General features: G+C 37.4%; 2 protein-coding genes across 9 annotated transcripts in view; both read left to right on the top strand.

Annotated features, from left to right (window-relative positions):
• Positions 1–3615, top strand: part of ANXA7 (annexin A7) — a 39699-nt gene extending 36084 nt beyond the window's left edge. For all 5 annotated transcript variants that reach the window (XM_045439579.1, XM_045439580.1, XM_045439582.1 and 2 more), the window contains one exon: positions 1557–3615. In XM_045439579.1, coding sequence (XP_045295535.1) covers positions 1557–1679 — 123 coding nt within the window. In that variant the 3' untranslated portion in view covers positions 1680–3615. The remainder of the gene's footprint in view (positions 1–1556) is intronic.
• A 4848-nt stretch (positions 3616–8463) lies between these two features.
• Positions 8464–19636, top strand: part of CFAP70 (cilia and flagella associated protein 70) — a 108871-nt gene continuing 97698 nt past the window's right edge. For 2 of the 4 annotated variants that reach the window (XM_045439576.1, XM_045439572.1), the window contains exons 1-3: positions 8469–8787; positions 10392–10494; positions 11485–11671. In XM_045439576.1, the coding sequence (XP_045295532.1) occupies positions 10432–10494; positions 11485–11671 (250 nt within the window). In that variant the 5' untranslated portion in view covers positions 8469–8787; positions 10392–10431. Of the gene's footprint in view, positions 8929–10391; positions 10495–11484; positions 11672–19636 lie in introns of all 4 variants that reach the window. The other 2 variants (XM_045439577.1, XM_045439575.1) reach the window with 2 other exon arrangements.

Raw genomic sequence — 19636 nt, 5'->3', positions numbered from 1 at the left:
GTTGTATGGAAACCAATTTGACAATAAATTTCATGTACTAAATAAATAAATAAGTAAGAGTTCCTTTGTCACTACTGGTGGAGGCTGTGTGAAGTACAGTGTTCATTCTCCTCATGCTGTGAGAGAGGCTTAAGTTAGTGCAACAGATGACTGTGTCTCAGTGTAGCCAGTGCCAAGAATTTTTCCTACTTGAGGAGGTCTGCAGAGAATACTGGGTTATATCAAGTTGGAAAATATTTATCTTTTCATTTTCATTTTGCTAATGTAAAAAATTTTGTGAAAGATTAATCCTATTGGATAATAAAATTCTCGACATTTAGCATAGCTTTTAATTATAAAATAGTTTTTAAAAATTTATCTTTATCTCTTTACCTAAATACACCTCAAATATTTTCCTTTCTTTGACTTTGTATATTTATTAGAGTTCTTTCTTAATTGAAAGAAAACCTATGCCATTAAATTATACTAGAGAAGGTAAATCATTTTTAAAAAGACAACCATCATATGATGTTTTTTAAAAAGTTGTGTATTTGTACTTAGACCTAAATTTTCTAAGCACAATCTTTTCTTTAAATTGCAATAAAATATATACAACATAAGACTTACCATTTTAATCTTTTTAAAGTATGCATTCCAGTGGCATTACGTACATTCACGTTGTTGTACAACCATACCACCACAACTTTTTCACCTTGCAAAACTAAAAATCTATACGCCTATTAAACAGTAATTTACCATTCTCCTTTCTCCCCAGCCCCTGGCAACCACCAGCCACCATTCTATTTTCTCTTCCTATGAATTTGACTACCCTAGGTACCTTGTATAAGTGGAATCATACAGTATTTATCCATTTGTGACTGGCTTCTTTCTTAGCATAACATTTTCAAGGTTCATCCATGTTGTAGCATGGGTCAGAATTTCTTTCCTTTTTAAGGCTGACTAGTATTCCATTGTGTGTATACAATACCTTCTGTTTATTCATCTGTCAATTGACAGGTTGCTTTCACCTTTGGCTAGTATGAACACTGGTGTACAAATGTTTGCTTGAGTCTTTGCTTTCACTTTTGTGTACACACCTGAAAGTGGAACTGCTGTATCGTATGGTAGTTCTATTTTATTTTTTTTGAGGAATCACCATATCTTCTTCTACAGCAGCTATACTGTTTTACATTCCTACCAACAGTGCACAAGGGTTCCAATTTCTCTACATCCTGCTAACACTTGTTATTTTCTGTTTTTGATAATAACCATTCTATCAAATGGTTTTTTAATTTTTTAAATGGTTTTTAAATCACCAGTATTTTTTGGAATAATAGATGAGACTAGTACCACCCTTATTCAATATTTTTACAGAACAATAAATTAGCCCTTCACTGGGTGATGCTAGCAGTGGTATAAATGCTAGCTATTAAATGTCAGTCACTTGGTGTGTTTTTTTTCCCTCTCTGCTTTGATTATAATTATATTCTTTTCACTATTAAAGAATAATTCTAATAATACCAGTTTTCTCTTAACAGCTTTTTTCTAACATCAAAAATATCATCTCTTGCATGCAGATTGATCTTGTACAAATAAAACAGATATTCAAACAGATGTATCAGAAGACCCTGAGCACAATGATTGTAAGTGACACAAGTGGAGATTACCGAAGGCTTCTGCTGGCCATTGTGGGCCAGTAGGAGGGATTTTTAAATAAATGAAGCTCTTCACAGCATATCCTTCAAAGCAGTGGCTGACCTGCATGCAGCAATATCAACCATCACCAAACCAAAAGAGCTTTTTACTAAGGATTGTGTCAGGGTATTGTGCTTGGTTTGCACATGTGGTTATTGCCTTAATTCCAATGTTATTTTTTTCTCTATATACAATCAACATGGAGCCATATCATGATAATGTAGTATTAACGTGATATTTGTAAGGCATAATTCTCACTGTTCTTACTCTAATCAGGGTCCCAAATTGAATAAAAATCACAGCAATCTCTAATTCTGTGTAATAATGATGAATAAAAAAAAAAGTTGCTGAAACTCTGCCTTCCAAAGCCCCATAGGTCCATTGGACAGTTATAGTTGGTAGTATATCAAAACTATATTTTTTAAAAATTCAGCTCTTTTGACATAGAAAAGTAATTTGCATCTTATTTTACATAAATTGGTATTTTATATTTATAAGCACTAAACTTTCCACATAGTGAATAGATGAGTATTGCCTCTAACAACTTTTTAAAAAGGGATTATATGTTTATGTGCATAAAATATATAGCCTACTTTTTTTTGTCTACTAAAATTCTCTAAAGATCTTTATTGGCCCTTGGCTTTAAAAAAAAATTATGAAATAGCTTCTCGGCCTTTTAGCTAAGATCAGGTGTAAAAAAAAAAAAAAAATTATGACTTTAAGAATTAGTTGTAATTTAATCATGATTCAAGAAAGTGAAGCTTCACATGTAGGAGGTATTCAGTTAATGAGTGAATGAAGCTTAAAGCATCACTGGGAAAATTGAGTGCTAGCTCTTTGGAGAAGTGTTCAGGAGCTCAGTTAGTGGTATAGGAGGATGATTGCAACACCCATTGGTTTACCCCCAGTACTGAGCAATTACTTATTGAGTATATTGAGCATTATAATGGGTAGCCAGGAGAAATATGAAGGAAGGAAATTTATAATATACTGGGGGTTCTAAATAAAAAGACACCAAAAAAAAGTGGTAAATGTTAGATTATAAATTCTGCTGAGAGGAGAACTGTAGTTCTTTGTGTGAAGCTCCCTGGCACAAAGCAGAAATTGAATAGATTTTATGAATGATTGTACTAAGAACTGAGGAGAAGAATAGTAAATATGAATTATAATTCAATGAACAGTTTTGTGTAAATACCAAGGGGCATATAAGTTGGCATAAGATACAACCTTACTCTTAGATAGACCTATGTACGATTGTAGCATAAGGTAAGATACATGGGTAGAAGGATAATGGGTTAAGATGGATGTTAATTACTTTTTTTAAAAAAAGTATCATTGAGGGTTGCCTGGGTGGCTCAGTTGGTTAAACGTCCGACTCTTGATTTCGACTCAGGCCATGATCTCACGGTTTGTGGGATCGAGCCCCACATGGAGCTCTGCGCTGATAGTGAGGAGCCTGTTTGGGATTCTCTCTCACCACCTCTCCCCTACTTGCACTATCTCCCTCTCAAAAATATATAAACATATATTTTAAAAGTATCACTGAAAAAGTTCAGTTTGAATGTAGGTTTTAAAAAAGTAACAGTGATGAGATTTGGTAAAGATGAGAAATGGGGGTAAGGTATTAAGGAAAGAAAAGATATGATCAATAAAATATATTTTTTAAACCTTTTGAAAATTAGATATAATTCATATACCATTCACCTTTTTAAAGTGTACAACTCGGTGGTTTTTAGCATATTCACAAATCTGTGCAATCATCACCATAATCAATTTTGAACATTCTTATCACCCAAAAAGAAACTTTGTACCTATCAGTAGTCACTCCTCATTCCCCCTCCTGTCCAGCCCGTGGCAGTCACTAATCTACTTTGTCTCTCTATGGACTTGCCAATTTTGGACTTTTCATATGAATGGAATCATTAAGTATGTGACCCTTTGTGTCTGGCTTCTTTCAGTTAGCATACTGTTTTTTCAGGTCCATCTGTGTTGTGGTATGAATCAGTCTTCATTCTGTTTTAAGGCTAAATAATCCACTGTAACAAGGACACACATTTTTTTTTTCCATTCATCAACAGATGGACATTTGGGTTGTTTTTACCTTTTAACTATTATGAATAATGTTGCTGTGAACATTTATGTACAAGTTTTTATGTGGACACATGTTTTTGGTTCTCTTGGCCATGGAACTAGGAGTGGAATTGCTGAATGATATACTATCTTTATATTTAGCTTTCTGAGGATCTGCCAGACTGTTTTCCAACAGCTGCACCATTTTACAATCCTACCAGCAGTGATCCCACTTTCCAAAATTTTTTTTTTTTTTTTTTTTTTTTTTTTTTTTTTACTAAATTTCTCTTCATCCTCACCAACACTATCATTATCTGTCTCTTTGATTATAGCCAAGTGGATGTGAAATGACCTCTTATTGTGGCTTTGATTTGTATTTCCCTTTCTTGTGCTAATTGGCCATTTGCATATCTTCTTTGGAAAAATGTTTTCTAATACTTTTTCCATTTTAAAATTGTCTCTTTATTGTTGTAAGGGTTATTTATATATTCTGTGTAGTAGACCCTTATCAGATATTATTTTATTTTGTATGCTTCTATGTGTTTTTATGAAGTCAGTTTAGGTTCAGCCATAAGAGGAGACACAAGAGAGGCTCAAGAACATTATCATATTCAAACTTTCTAGAGACCAGAGGCACTGCACACACAGGGCCATATGGGAAAGACACCAGGGTGGTCAGGAGGAGGGCCAGGGGGGAATGCTTAGGCCATGACCTTTATTGGGGTTTCTGAGGGAGAAGCAAAGTTGGATAGGATAAATAATTCAGTATTGGCTAGTTTGAATAATTTTGGTAATTTTTGAGCTATATGGGTGGTCTCTAGTGTCCTCTTACCTGGCTCTAGGATAATTAAAATAGAGGAATATTGCCTCCTCCTCAGGTGCAGGGCCAAACGTAAGAGGTAAGGCTCTGGATTGGTTAGTTTGCATATCAAAGGCATGCTCCTAGTTGGGGGCCTTTGCTGTCTCTGAATGGGCTAACCAGGGAGAAGGCAGTCACTCCCCAGTCAGAAAAGTTTTTTTGTTTTGTTTTTTTTTAATTTTTTTTTTCAACGTTTATTTATTTTTGGGACAGAGAGAGACAGAGCATGAACGGGGGAGGGGCAGAGAGAGAGGGAGACACAGAATCGGAAACAGGCTCCAGGCTCTGAGCCATCAGCTCAGAGCCCGACGCGGGGCTCGAACTCACGGACCGCGAGATCGCGACCTGGCTGAAGTCGGACGCTTAACCGACTGCGCCACCCAGGCGCCCCAGAAAAGTTTTTTAAGATAGAAAATATAATACACAAAAAATTATATACCCACACAATATATATTTACAAAGATTTTCTCCTGTGGACTGCCTTTTTTCCTTTTTTTTTAAGTTTTTTTTTTTTTTTTTAAAGTAATCTCTATACCCAACATGGGGGTCAAATTCATGACCCCACATCAAGAGTTGCATGCTGTATGGACTGAACCAGCCAGGTGTACCTTTTTTACTTTTCTGCTGGTGTTCTTTGATTTTAAAGCACAAAACTTTAAAATTCTGATTCCAGTTTTTCTATTCTTTGGTTGCTTGTACTTTCAGTGTTATGTCTAAGAAACAATCGTCTAATGCAAGGTTAACATGATTTATCCCTATGTTCTCTTCTAATATTCTAATGTTTTTAGCTTTTACATTTAGGTCTTAGTTCATTTTTATAAATGGTGTGAAGGTGCTCAACTTATTTGTTTCGCATTTTGATATATGGTTGTCCCACCGTCGTTTGTTGGAAAGACTATTCTTTTCCCACTGAATTGTCATGGCACTCTTACTTTATTTCCGAACTCTCAACTGTATTCCATTTGTCTATATGTTTATCCTTATGCCTTGATTAAGCTACACTTAATACTTGATAAATGTAGTTTTGTAATAAGTTATAAATTGGGAAGTGTGAGTCTTCCAACTATGTTCTTTTTCGACATTGCATTTGCTATTCTGGCTCTCTTGCATTTCCATACGAATTTTATTTTATTTTTTAATTTTTTTTTAATGTTTGTTTATTTTTGAGAGACAGAGACAGTGTAAGCAGGGGAGGGGCAGAGAGAGAGGGAGACACAGAATCTGAAGCAGGCTTCAGGCTCTGAGCTATCAGCACAGAGCCTGACGCAGGGCTCGAACCCACAAATTGTGAGATCATGACCTGAGCTGAAGTCGGACGCTCAACCAACTGAGCCACCCAGGCACCCCTTCATATGAATATTAGAATCAGCTTGTCCATTTCTGCAAAATATCCATCAGGGATGTTGACAGTGATTACTTTGACTTTCTAAATCAATTTGAGGATGAGCAGTACATTTGATTGTATTAATGAATGTTGTCAGAAATAAATTGACTGGAAATAACAGATTAGCTAATTAGAAACAATTTTTTTGGAGTAATGTGAAAGGAGGTTGTTGGGATAGTGAGTCATTTAGTGGAGGTTTCTGAAACCCAAACTAAAGAGTTTGAATTTTATTAGATGATAGAACTTTTTTTGTCCCCCAAATTGGTTTGTATATGTAGATGACTTAATTCTGATTCTCGGTACTGTTGTATTTTCTGTGGCACTAAAAAGGACCTTTTCCTTGTTTTCTTGCAAAGTTGATGTTTTAAATCTGTCAAAAAACATTTGAATGCCTTTCCTTGTAAGGATTACAAGAAATTCAGAGTGGTCACTGCTATGCATTCCAGGAGAATAAAAGAACTATATAACACAAGGTTTTACCCTCAGGCATTCCACAGTCTAATGCTAAAGGATTAATTATGTTTAAGGAAGTGACACCTGTTACTTATCCTTTCTTGCCTTGGCATCATGAGTGATCTAGAACAGTTCCCTAACAAAGACTTGGCCGTAACCCTTGCTTATTATGTAAAAAAGTATTTCGTGGGCAAGGTAGGATGGCTCTCTCAGTACTAATTCACTCAGAGCCCTCACCTGGGAAAAAATCCAGAGAGAAACTACTCAGTAGTTCCATAGGTCTATTTGTTTTAATTACTAATAACACTGCAACATTTAAAAGATTTTTTCTTAATTTTTATAATTTTAATGTTTATAACAAATAAAATTTATTTTTAAAATTTGGCTGTGGTAGTTTTGTATCCTAAGACATTTCCAATGGGAGTAGTGTGTGTGTGTGTGTGTGTGTATAGTTTAATAATTTTTGAAATAATTTTAAATTTTTTTTTTCTTTTTCAACGTTTTTATTTTATTTTTGGGACAGAGAGAGACAGAGCATGAACGGGGGAGGGGCAGAGAGAGAGGGAGACACAGAATCGGAAACAGGCTCCAGGCTCTGAGCCATCAGCCCAGAGCCTGACGCGGGGCTCGAACTCCCGGACCGCGAGATCGTGACCTGGCTGAAGTCGGACGCTTAACCGACTGCGCCACCCAGGCGCCCCGAAATAATTTTAAATGTACAGAAAATTTGCCAAAACAGAGCAAAGAATTTCCACATCTCTTTCACCCAGATTCTCATATAGTTAACACCTTATTGCTTCATTGATCACTTTGTTTACATGTATATGTGCATATGCATATATTCCTTACTATTAGTCCTTTTCTGGACATTTTGAGGGTGGACAAAGCAAACTACAGACTTGATGTTCCAACACTCCTAAACACCCTGTTGTGTATTTTCCTCTAAATAGTGTCCTATATAAAAGCAAACAAACTTCCATATCAGGGAATCAGTTTTGGTACACTACCATCCAATCCATTAAGCCCATTCAAATTTTGCCCACTGTCACAACAATGTCTCTTTTCTGGTCCAAAATACTATACAGGAATACATATTGCATGTAGCTGGCATATATCTTCAGACTCCTTTGGAACAGTTCCCAATCTTTCATGTCTTTGACAGTTTTAAAGAGTACAGCACGTACTTTCAAGAGGGTGGCCTAAAACCTGAGTCTCTCTGATGGCAGGAATAGCACAAAATGATGCTTTCTTTTTCCCAGTGAGTCTCATCAGGAGGCATGCAGTGTAGACTCCTCCCAATCCTGGTGATGTTAACCTCAACCACATGATATTGTTGGTTTCATTTCACAATTTCCCCTTTGTAATTGATTGGTATTCCAAAATCATGCCAATATTCTCTTCTCATCAAACCTCCTCTCACCAACTTCAGCATCCACTTATATAGTGTGTGCCAAATGGTAATTCTCTGTTTCCATCATTTCCTCTTTCTTATTGGGTTGGCATTCTGTTAGGAGCTCTCTCCATTTATTTATATTCATGTGAACTTGTGTATCCCTATTTTCTCAATGGACTGTAATCATTATTGTTTATTTTGACGCCCAAATTTAACCAGTGGGAGCCCCTTCAAAATGCCTCTTAATATTGCAACATTTGAAAATATGTATGTTGCTAAGACCCATCCACGTGTAGTTGCAGTTAATTCATTTAGACTGCTTTGTAATATGCTATTTTGTGACTATATAATCAATTTGGTCATCCACTCATCCACTGACGGGCACTTGGGTTGTTTCCACGTTTTTGCTATTTTACTATTCCAAAACTCTTGGTGTTTTCAAATGTATTAAAACTTTGGATTAGTATTATATACTTCAAGTCTATTTATTGTATAAGTATTGAGCACCAGAAGTAGGACTGTTTTGCACTCTCACCAACAGTGTGTGAGAGGCTCACTTTTAAAATAACTCATCTGCATTTTTCATGGAGAAAGATTTAAATGACCGGTTTTCAAAGCCGTGTAATAAAGGCTTTTATTTTATCTTTAAGTAAATTTCCTCTTGGTTTTCCAACTATTTATGTAGGGATATTGAAAGGAAAAGGTCGAGAAAACAAAATCCAAAGTTAGAAAACGTTGCAGTTAAGTTAAAGCGAAGTTGCAACCGCGAACATGGCAACAGAAACTGCCACTCAAGCGCCTAGTTCCTGGAGCGCAGGCGCAGACAGCTGTTTCCCCCACAGAAACCATTATCGCGAGTTTTAGGGATAAACTTGTAAAGAATGCCAGAACTAAGTTCTCGCGAGAGGTAGTTAGTTGCTATAGTTGCGGGTAACGCAATTGTGGCTGCCTCAGGTAAGACGGCTATAATTTCTCCGAAAACCCTCTGCCCCCCGATCTCTCCTTCGTGCACCTGCGACCACACCCCGTTACAGCTTCTCTTCAGCTACAGCCAGAGTGAAACGCTGGGACCGCATCCCAACGCAGTGCACTCGGGTACAGACTTAAATGCCACCGACCCTGCTAGGCGCAGGAGCTACCGCTAACCCCGGACCTCCCACCTGAATCCAGACTTAGACCCCTTTCTGGCTCTGCGCCGAGGTCTCCGGCAGTAAGCGGGCGCTAAGCCTGTGTCCCCAGACCACACCCCTTCACATGGTTTCCTTCATCAAACCTTTTCTGATTTGACTGTTACCTTACATTTTCTTAGGAGCGATATGACAGGAAGTGCAGGTCTGCTGGGGGCAACAGGAGCGCCCCTCCCCGACCCCCCACTGACTGCCCTGACCATCACTTGTAACTAGCCAGATTTTTTGCATTCATTATTCAGTAAATACGCCGCTAAGACAAGGCATAGTGCCGGGCACTCAGAGACTGTAAATACGAGAGAGATTCCTTGTATGTAAGGGAGTATTTGAGCATTCAGGAAAAGCAGTGCGTATTAATAATACCACTTGTGCGGTGCTTCATAGGTTAAGCAGTTTTAGTGGATATTCACAACAAATGTGAAACATCAGAAGTTAAATTATATATTTTACAGAAGGTGAAACTGAGGCTCAGAGAAATTAGGCTTCTGTCCAAGATTAGGCTAGTGAAGGTCTAATTCCCGTGATACTATTGAAAAGGAAAGAAGAAAACTGATGTAAAAGGTCATTTTCATATGTGAACTTGATAAGAAAATTGTCAGGGTCACTTAGGCTGTGATTGAGCCTGAAGACATGGTGTTAAACAAGTGACCTGTTTTAGATGACTAAAGGTTGAGGGAGTAGCTGAGAAGAGGCAGAATAATTATATAGCCTGGGGACACTAGATAGCTCCTTTTTTGTACCACCACTCCTAGACACAGCATAGTATGCCCTCAGTAAACATTTGAATTGCCTTAAGTTCCACTTTGAATTGAGTCAGAAAATCTTTCTTAAACATATCCAATTAATTTTTGAAATTGTGTCCTTAATGTTGTAAAATAATTTAAAAATATCATTGACTAAATAAGACGTATGTCAGGACTTTTGCTAATGGACTAGCCATTATTCCATATGGCTGTTTCCTTCCTGTGCTCAAAGTATAGTTTTGTAAAAGTGAGAGATTAAGGAACCATTGAGGGGAACTTTGCACATAAAAAAAAAAAAAAAAAAAGTCTACCAAAGAACACTATGGAAGATGTGGGGGGCAGCGGGGAGTAAGGGAGATGGCACTCCTACCCTCTATGTCTTGTGATGATTTGTGCTTATGGGTTAGTTACACATATAAGGATCATTTTAGTACTAACTGATGTAATCCTCCTTGTGAACAACTCTGTAAAATACTCCCTGTCTAGCTGCAAAGGTTGAAAAGGGCACAAAACATTGATGGGACTATGGCATTTTCCTAGGTTATCCGCTAGTATTGGTTATGATATAATATGGGTACTTCTACAGCTATGGTACTGGAAGGGAAAGGTGGATTCATTATATTTACAGAGACCAGAGAAGACCAGAGGGACTTTGCCCAAGTGCTGATATGGAGCAGGTGTCATCAACAGGCAGACCTGTGCAGATCACTGTGACAGATGGATATGACTTGGTAATGGTATCTTTGGAAATCTGAGAAGGCCTTAGTTTATTCATTCTTCTTGAAAGTACATTTGTCTTTGAGTTCAGGTTTCCCTGTCAAACATCTACCTGCAGGTTGGGGGAAAATGTATTGGAAACAGCAGCAGGAGAAATGCTTTTGCACCCTCCTATAACACCTGACCTGCTGGTCTTACTTAACATTGCACTGGTACTACTTTCTCAGTTTTCCTTTTTGTTCGACTATATAATCAGCAGGTCAAATCACTATGTGTGTAAAATACCTGGCAACTTGAATACTAAATTTTACCGGTGACACAAGAAGTGATTTTTGTTTTCATAGACCGCAGGTCTTTTCTCCTGAAAAATATCTGAATTCTTCCAGAGTTTCTCTTGTGATTAATTTCATTTGATGAATTTAAATAAAAACTACAATATGAGTTAACTATAAAAATTACAAAATAATGAAATGGCAGATATTCATTCACTATTATGAAGTCAAAAGCTCATTGCAAAACAGGATGTAATGAATGATATTTTGCTTTGTTTTAAAAGATGTATAAAAGATGTGTGTATAAATGTGTGTACATATTTGTATATATATTTATATACATACATGCATATATATTCACTGGAAAGCACTAAAAAATATATTCTAAAATGTTAATAGTGTTTACATATTAGAGTGAAATTACAGGTGATTTGTTTTCCATGTGCTTTTCTCACTTTTTCAAATGTTTCACAATATACTTTTATAATCATGTAAACACAAGAAAAGTTATTTTTAAAACTCCAACATAATGGCATTTAAATAGAATGTTGCAGTTAGTTACAACTAGACTTTTTAAATGACTTTCTACCTACCTAACCTTTTTGTATATGTGGTATAGTTTGTTAGGAAAACACGGAAAATGCTATTTAGGTCAAGTCAAAATGAGTTTCCAGATGTATAGGAAAATTCTCTATTTGAGTAAAATTGTAAAGTGTATCCTTCTGTCAACAGAAAGGTTTTAAAGGAGATACTCCAGTAACTTTTATTCGTGCAGAATTCAGTCAAGTGGTTCTGGGAGATTCTGCAAAAGTTACGGTTTCTCCAGAAGGAACTGCAAAATACAACTTCACTAGCAGCTTTGAGTTCAATCCTGAAGGAGGAATTACTTTGGATGACCTCGCCCACAAACCTGTGTTCTGTAAGTCCTGTGGAACTAAAAATGTTAATTATGTGAGTATGTTATAAGGAGATTCTGAGGTATTTAGTAGTTGTTTTGGGGGAAAATGAACACACCTTACCTTCTTAACCTAGGAATAATGTGGTATACTTTGAAACCTAGCTGCTTTTGGCAGCAATCTCCATGGCCTGCTAATTCTAATCAATTTGTATCAAAGACCTTTTGACATTTGGCTGAACTTTGCAGCCCTTGCCTCCGGAGTTGGGTTGAGAGCTTTTCCTAAATATTCCTATATTTAGGGTTGACAGATTTAGGAAAAAAAAAAAAAAAAACCCTGAAAAACAAAATTTGGGACATACTTATATTAAAAAATTATCCATTGGTTATCTGAAATTCAAATTTAATTGGGCAGCTTGTGGGGCACCTGGACAGCTCAATGGGTTAAGCGTCCAACTCTTGATTTCAGCACAGACCATGTTCTCATGGTTCTTGATATTGAGCCCCATGTTGGGCTTCATGCTGACAGCAAGAAGCCTAATTGGGATTCTCTCTCCCTCTCTCTCTGTCCCTCCCCAACTTGTGCATGAGCTCTCTCTCAAAATAAATAAATAAACTTAAAAAAAATAATTGGGGTCTTGTATTTTACCTGGCAATCTTGTCTGTACTTCTGTATACAGTACTTCTGTACACTTTTTTTGAAATTCAGGTTTGTATCTTATTTATTTCAGAATTTCTAGCTCCTAGACATAAAAGGACATAACTGGGCTCAAAAAGTGTTTGTTGAATGAATTAATGAATATATGATTTCTGTATCCACATTTTTACAGGTTCTGAGTACACAGTATTATCTCTGACTGCTTTGTTCTTATGTCTGTATACTAGTCTTATGGCTTTTTTTTTTTTTTTTTAACATTTATTTATTTTTTGAGAGACAGAGAGAAACAGAGCACGAGCAGGGGAGGGGCAGAGAGAGATGCAGACACAGGATCCAAAGCAGGCTCCAGGCTCTGAGCTGTCAGCACAGAGCCTGATGTGGGGCTCGAACCCATGAACTGTGAGATCATGACCTGAGCCAAAGTCGGTCACTTAACCGACTGAGCCACCCAGGTGCCCCTTGGCTTTTTTTTTTTTTTTTTTTTTTTTTTTTTTTTTTACCTGTACTCTTAATTTTTGTTTAGTTATTTTTTTAATGGCAACATCTCCTATGGTTCCTGCCAAAACCACAGATTCCAAGATCTCAGACCTAGGGAAGGAAGACCTGGGAATCATACAGTACTCTAGAACGTTGCTCTCTAAACCTTTTTTTTTTTTTTTTTTCCATAAGAGTCACCTGACGCTCTGGAAGAAAATAGTTTTCAGAGTCCCACCCTAGAACACTAAATTCATGATTGCCAGGAGAGGAGCCTCGGAAGCTGCATGTAGGAACAAAAGTCTCAGGTGACTCCTGGGAAGCATTGCTCCAGAAAAGTGATTCTTAGCTCTTGCCTAACCCATGGAGGCATCCATCTGATCCACGCTCTCTGACCACTTTCTTCTACTTCTTTCTTCTTTGCTCTGTGCTTCTCTGTTAATCCCAACCTCAAATAAGAGGAGTGTCAAGTCTCCTAACTGCCTCCCTCCTTGTCATATTAAATGGCAAAAGCAGAACTGGAACATTGTTTTAAATGTGTCATTGAACTCATGAGAAAGAAAGGGCAAGTCCTTTGTTCTAGAAGCAAAGCAGGAACTGAACCTGGAACTCTTGAACAGCTGCTATTGGTGTGTGGTGGTGTTGGGGGAGAGGGCAGTACTGCAAAATCTAGGGGCTTGGGTTTTAATGCTCTTAGACAAACAAAGACCTTGGGCTGCGGTAGTTGGGAGTTGAGACTGAGACTACCCCCTTTACCACAGCCTAGACTCTCAAAAAGAAAAAAAAATCCATTCCCCATCATATGTGTCTAGCCATTGGATAGATGAAAAAAGTCTTTCCTAATAAGTAGTAATCATAGGATTATGCCAATCATTAAATAACATGTTTTCTTAAAACACACAAGGAACATTTATACAATAAAAACTGGCCAAACAGTGGGCAATAAAGCAAGTCCTACCATATACCAAAGAATCAATGGCATACAGACTAAGTTTTCTGAGTAAAATACAACAGTCAACAAAATTAGAAATCTATAACAAAAACAGAAAAAAAGAATCCATTTGGAAATTTTAAGACGTAGTTAAGTATAATTCATGGGACAAAGGAGAAATCATAAGAAAAATTGTAAAGCATTTAGAGTCAATCAACAGTAAAACACCAAATATCAAAAACTTGTGGGATATAGCTAAAGTAATACTTAAGGTAAATTTATGCTTTCAAGTGCAGTCATTAGCAATCAGTAAGGATTTAAAACAGAACCTGTGGAGTATATATACTTTCCCCTATTCCTCTCACCAAGGACAGGTGCAAACCCTGGACTTCATATGTAAAACAAACATAAGAGACTCTGCAATGAAGAGAGAAGAAGGAAACTTGAGGGGCATCTAGGTGGCTCAGTCAGTTAAGCATCTGACTTCAGCTCAGGTCATGAGCTCATGGTTAGTGGGTTCGAGCCTCGCATTGGGCTCTGTGCTGACAGCTCAGAGCCTGGATCCTGCTTTGGATTCTGTGTCTCCCTCTCTCTCTCTCTCTCTCTGCCCCTCTCCTGCTCTTGTTCTCTCAAAAATAAATAAATGTTAAAAAAAAATTTTTTTTAAAGAAGAAGGAAACCTGAGACATAAGGTATGACGCAGTGGTGAGTTCCTTGGGTTTTCTTTTTGCCTTATATATTCCAGACTTCATGCTGAAGAAGCCAGCAGCCTAGAAACATGAATGAATGAGTGCAGACCAAGTAAAAAACAGAAGTCTGCTTTCTCTAATCAAAAGATCAGGAAAAGCGCAGCCTAGCAAGACACAAAACTTGTAGACAGTAACTTCTCTGCTCAAGCCAAACACTAACTACACACAAAAAAATGTGGACCCACTCACACCCAAGCTGGGTAGGGGATGTAGAGTTGGATTCTCACAAAGCTGAAATTAGGTGCCCCAGCTGGTGGTTTTAGAGCATACGAAATAGGAAACCAGGACCTTTGTGCTATCTAGCCATGACCTCTCTCTCACCATGTGGTTTTTAATGGAGACCACACAGAGAGCCTAGACTTCTGCCCCAATCTAACAAGTATCAAGATAACCATTTTACCTCCCACTGTGGTAGTATGAGGCCTAGTGTAGGGTCAAGACTCACCATCTCATCTTCGTAATGAGACTACACCCACTGTGGTATCAGTGGAAAAGAAGTAAGGAACCAGAACTCCCACCCCTTCTCAAGAGTAATGAGGAGCTGTCCCCCTCAAGTATCAATAGAGACTGAGTGGAGATATGCTTCTATCTCCACTTGGCAATAATGGGGCAATGCCCCTCCCCTTCCTCTATTGGAGCAGTGTAAACAACAACAACAACAACAACAGCTAAAACAGATGATTTAAGGTTCAGAGTTTCATAACATACAAAAAGTCCAAGACTGCATGAAAATCACCCATCATACCAAGAACCTAAGGAAACCGAATTAAAAAAGAAAATCAGTAGATGCTAACACCAAGATGACGGAATGACAGATATATTAGAATTATTAGACTAAGATTTAAAAAAGCCATGAGATTGGGGTGCCTGGGTGGCTCAGTTGGTTAATTGTCCAACTTAATCTCAGGTCGTGATCTCACAGCCCATGAGTTTGAGCCCCGTGTTGGGCCCTGTGCTGACAGCTCAGAGCCTGGAGCCTGCTTCTGATTCTGTGTCTCCCTCTCTCTGTTCCTCTTCTGCTCATGCTCTGTCTCTGTCTTTCAAAAATAAATAAACATTAAAAAAAATTTTTTAAAGCCATGAGAAAAATGGTTTTAGCGAGCGATTGCAAACAATGAAAAAATAGAAGGACTCAGCAGAGAAATAGAAGGTTTTAGAAAGAAATAGAAGTTATAAAGAAGAACCTAATAGAAATTTTAGATCAGAGGTGCCCGGGTGGCTCATTTTGTTGAGTGTCCAACTCTTCAGTTCAGGTCATGATCTCATGGTTTGTGAGATCAAGCCCCATGTCGGGTTCTGTGCTGACAGACAGCACAAAACCAGCTTGGGATTCTCTCCTCCTCTCTCTCTGACCCTCCTCCGCTCATGCACATGCGCTTTCTCTCTCAAAATAAATATACTTTAAAAACAAATTTTAGGGGCGCCTGGGTGGCGCAGTCGGTTAAGCGTCCGACTTCAGCCAGGTCACGATCTCGCGGTCCGTGAGTTCGAGCCCCGCGTCGGGCTCTGGGCTGATGGCTCAGAGCCTGGAGCCTGTTTCCGATTCTGTGTCTCCCTCTCTCTCTGCCCCTCCCCCGTTCATGCTCTGTCTCTCTCTGTCCCAAAAATAAATAAACGTTGAAAAAAAAAATTTTTTTAAAAACAAATTTTAGATCAGAAAAATACAATGAGTGTTATGAAAAGCTCAATGAATGGGCTCAACAGCAGAATGGAGGAGACAGAGGAAAGAATCAATGAATTGGAAGATAGAACAATAGAAATATCCAAACTAATCTAGAGGAACTAGACTAAAAAGATATGAACAGAGGGGCGCCTGGGTGGCTCAGTCGGTTAAGCCTCTGACTTCAGCCTTCATGATCTTGGCGTTCCCGAGTTTGACGCCTGTGTCAGGCTGTGTGCTGACAGCTCAGAGCCTGGAGCCTGTTGGAGATTCTGTGTCGCCCTCTCTCTCTCTGCCCCTCCCCAACTTGTGCTTTGTCTCTATCTCTCAAAAATAAATAAACATTAAAAAAAAAAAAGATATGAACAGAGCCTCAGAAGCTTGAGGGACTATGACAAAGATCTAACAGTGTCATCAGAGTCTCAGAAGGAGAGGAGAAAGAGGATGGGGCTGAAAAAGTATTCAAAGAAGTAAAGCTTGAAAATTCCCCAAATTTGTGAGAGACATAAACCTACACATTCAAGAAGCTAATCAAACTCCCAGTAGGATAAAACCAAAGAAATCCATATTAAGAAACATAATTAAACTTCTGAAAACTAAAGACACAGAACAAAATCTGAAACCAGGGGAAAGCAATTAGAATGACATCAATTTATCATCAGAAACCATGGAGGCCCCAAAGGAATGGCATAATATTTTTAAAGTGATAAAAGAATTGTCACCCAGAATCCAATACCCAGAGAAAAGATATGAAGGGGAAATCAAGACCTCAGATGAAAGATGACTGAAGGAAGTTCTCTAAAGAGAACTGAAAGTGATAAAAGAAAGAACCTAGGAACACCAGGAAGGAAGAAATAATATGGTAAGCAAAAATTTGGATAAATAAAGTAAGCTTTCCTTCTCTTTGAGTTTTCTAAATTGTGTTTGACACTTGAAACAAAGTATAACACTGATGCAGTTCTAAAGGTATATTGAGAAAATATTTTAGGCAGTTTTAAACAGGGAAGGCAAAGGGACAGAAAGGGAGATAAGATTTCTATACTTCACTCAAACGAATATAATGATGATATCAGTAAGAAGTAATGTATGTATAATGTATTGCCTAGAGCAATCACTAAAAAAATCTATACAAATAGATACACTTAAATGTATTATACATAAAATGGTATTCTAAAGAATGTTCATGCAATCTATAGGAAAGCAGAAAAAAGAAAACAAATGAAAAAGAGAGGACAGGCAATCCCTAGGAGACTTAAGCCCTAATATATTAATAATTACATTAAACATATCAAGAGACAGATTGCAGAGTGGATTTAAAAAAACATGACCTAACTATATACAGTCTATAAGAAACTCAAAATATAACTATATAGTCAGGTAGGATGTAAAAGGATAGAGAAAGATGTATTATGCACATATTCATCAAAAAGTGGAAGTGATTATATTAGCATCATATAAAGTGGACTTAACAAAGTAAATAACCAGAGACAGAGAAGTTCATTATATGATGATAAAAGAGTCAACCCACCAAGAAGACCTAGCAATCCTAAATATGTATGCACCAAACAGCAGAGCTGCAAAATATGTGACGCAAAAACTGATAAAACTGAAAGGGGGAGTAGACATGTTCACTCAATTATAGTTGGGGACATAAATTCCTGTCTCTCAATTTATAGAATAACAGGTAAGATAGAAAATCAACAGGTATGGGGCACCTGGGTGGCCCAGTTGGTTAAGCATCTCACTTTGGCTCAGGTCATGATCTCACGGTTCATGGATTTGAGACCCGTGTTGGGCTCTATGCTGACAGCTCAGAGCCTGGAGCCTGTTCAGATTCTGTTTCTCTCTCTTTCTCTTTGCCCCTCCCCCACTTGCAGTCTGTCTCTTTCTCCTTCAAAAATAAATAAATATTTAAAAAAAAGAAAGAAAATCAACAGGTATATAGGAGAACTCAACAGCACCATCTGCCTACAAGATCCAATCAATATTTATTGAACACCCAACAATAGCAGAATATACATTATTTTCAAAAACCCACAGACCACATACTAAAATCATATTCTGGGTCATAAACTTAACCTCAACAAATTTAAATGAACTAAAATAATGTGTTCTGTGACAATAATAGTATCAAGCTAGAAATCAATAATACAGAACAGGAAACACTCCAAACACTTGAAAACAAAAAGACACACATTTTTTTCTTTAATGTTTTATTTATTTTTGAGAGGGAGAGAAAGACTGTGAGTAGGGGTGGGGCAGAGAGAGAGGGAGACACAGAATCTAAAGCCGGCTCCAGGCTCTGAGCTCTGAGCTGTCCAGAGCCCAATGTGGGGCTCGAACCCACGAACTGTGAGATCATGACCTGAGCCAAAGTCAGACGCTTAACCGACTGAGCCACCCAGGCACCCCAAGACACACTTCAAAATAATCCATGGGTCAAAGAGGAAGTCTCAAGGGGCATACAAAAAAATACATTGAACTGAACGGAAATAAAAACACAAGGTAACAAAGTTTGTGGGACATAGCTAAAGCACTGCCAAGAAAATTTATCACACTAAATGCATACATTAAAAAAGAGGAAAAGTCTCAAATCAGTAATCCTAAATGCCACCTTAAGGATTTAGGAAAAGAAGAGCAAAAATAACCCAAATCAAACAGAAGGAAGAAAATAATAAAGATAAAAGTATAAAGTAATGAAATGAAAAACAGAAACAAAAGGGAAAACAATCAGTGAAACAAGTAACATAGCTGGTTATTTGGAAACAGCAAAACCGACAAACCTCTAGTAAGACTGACCAGAGGCCGGTGGTGGGGGAAGAGAAGAGGCACCGCATATTATCAATATTAGAAATGAAATGGCATAACATCACAGATGGTACAGATATTAAAAGAATAATAGATATTATGAGCAACTCTACATACATAAAATTGACAACAAAATGGACCAGTTTTTTGAAAGACACAAACCACAATTCATCCTATAAATAAAGTTGCCCTGTAACTATCAAGGAAATTGAATTCATAATTTAAAATCTCCAGGATTTCAAAGATAGTTGAAACTCTCTCCAGATAGTTTCATTGAAGAATTCTACCAAAAGTTAAAATAATAACTAACGCTAATTCTACACAATCTTCCAGAAAATGGAAGAGGAGGAAATACTTCAATTCATTTTATGGCGCTAGTGTTACACTGATACCTAAACCAGTCAAAGACAGTACAAAAATAGAAAACTTAAGGCCAATGTTTGTCATGAATATAGACACAAAAGTCCTAACAAAATACTAGCAAATAGAATTCAGTAATACATAAAAAGAATTATACAACATTATGAAATGGAATTGATTCCAGTATTTGAAAATTAATCAATGTATTCTACTACGTTCATAGTCAAAAGAAGAAAAAGCATGACAAAACAACAAAAGTATTTGACAAAATTTAACACCAATTCATGATAGAAACTCAGAAAAATGCAAATAGAGGGAACTGCACCCTGATAAAGGCTAACATACTTAA

The sequence above is a fragment of the Leopardus geoffroyi genome, chromosome D2, assembly GCF_018350155.1.
Source record: "Leopardus geoffroyi isolate Oge1 chromosome D2, O.geoffroyi_Oge1_pat1.0, whole genome shotgun sequence".
NCBI classification, from domain to species: domain Eukaryota; kingdom Metazoa; phylum Chordata; class Mammalia; order Carnivora; family Felidae; genus Leopardus; species Leopardus geoffroyi.
This window is presented reverse-complemented; position numbering and strand designations above follow the sequence as displayed.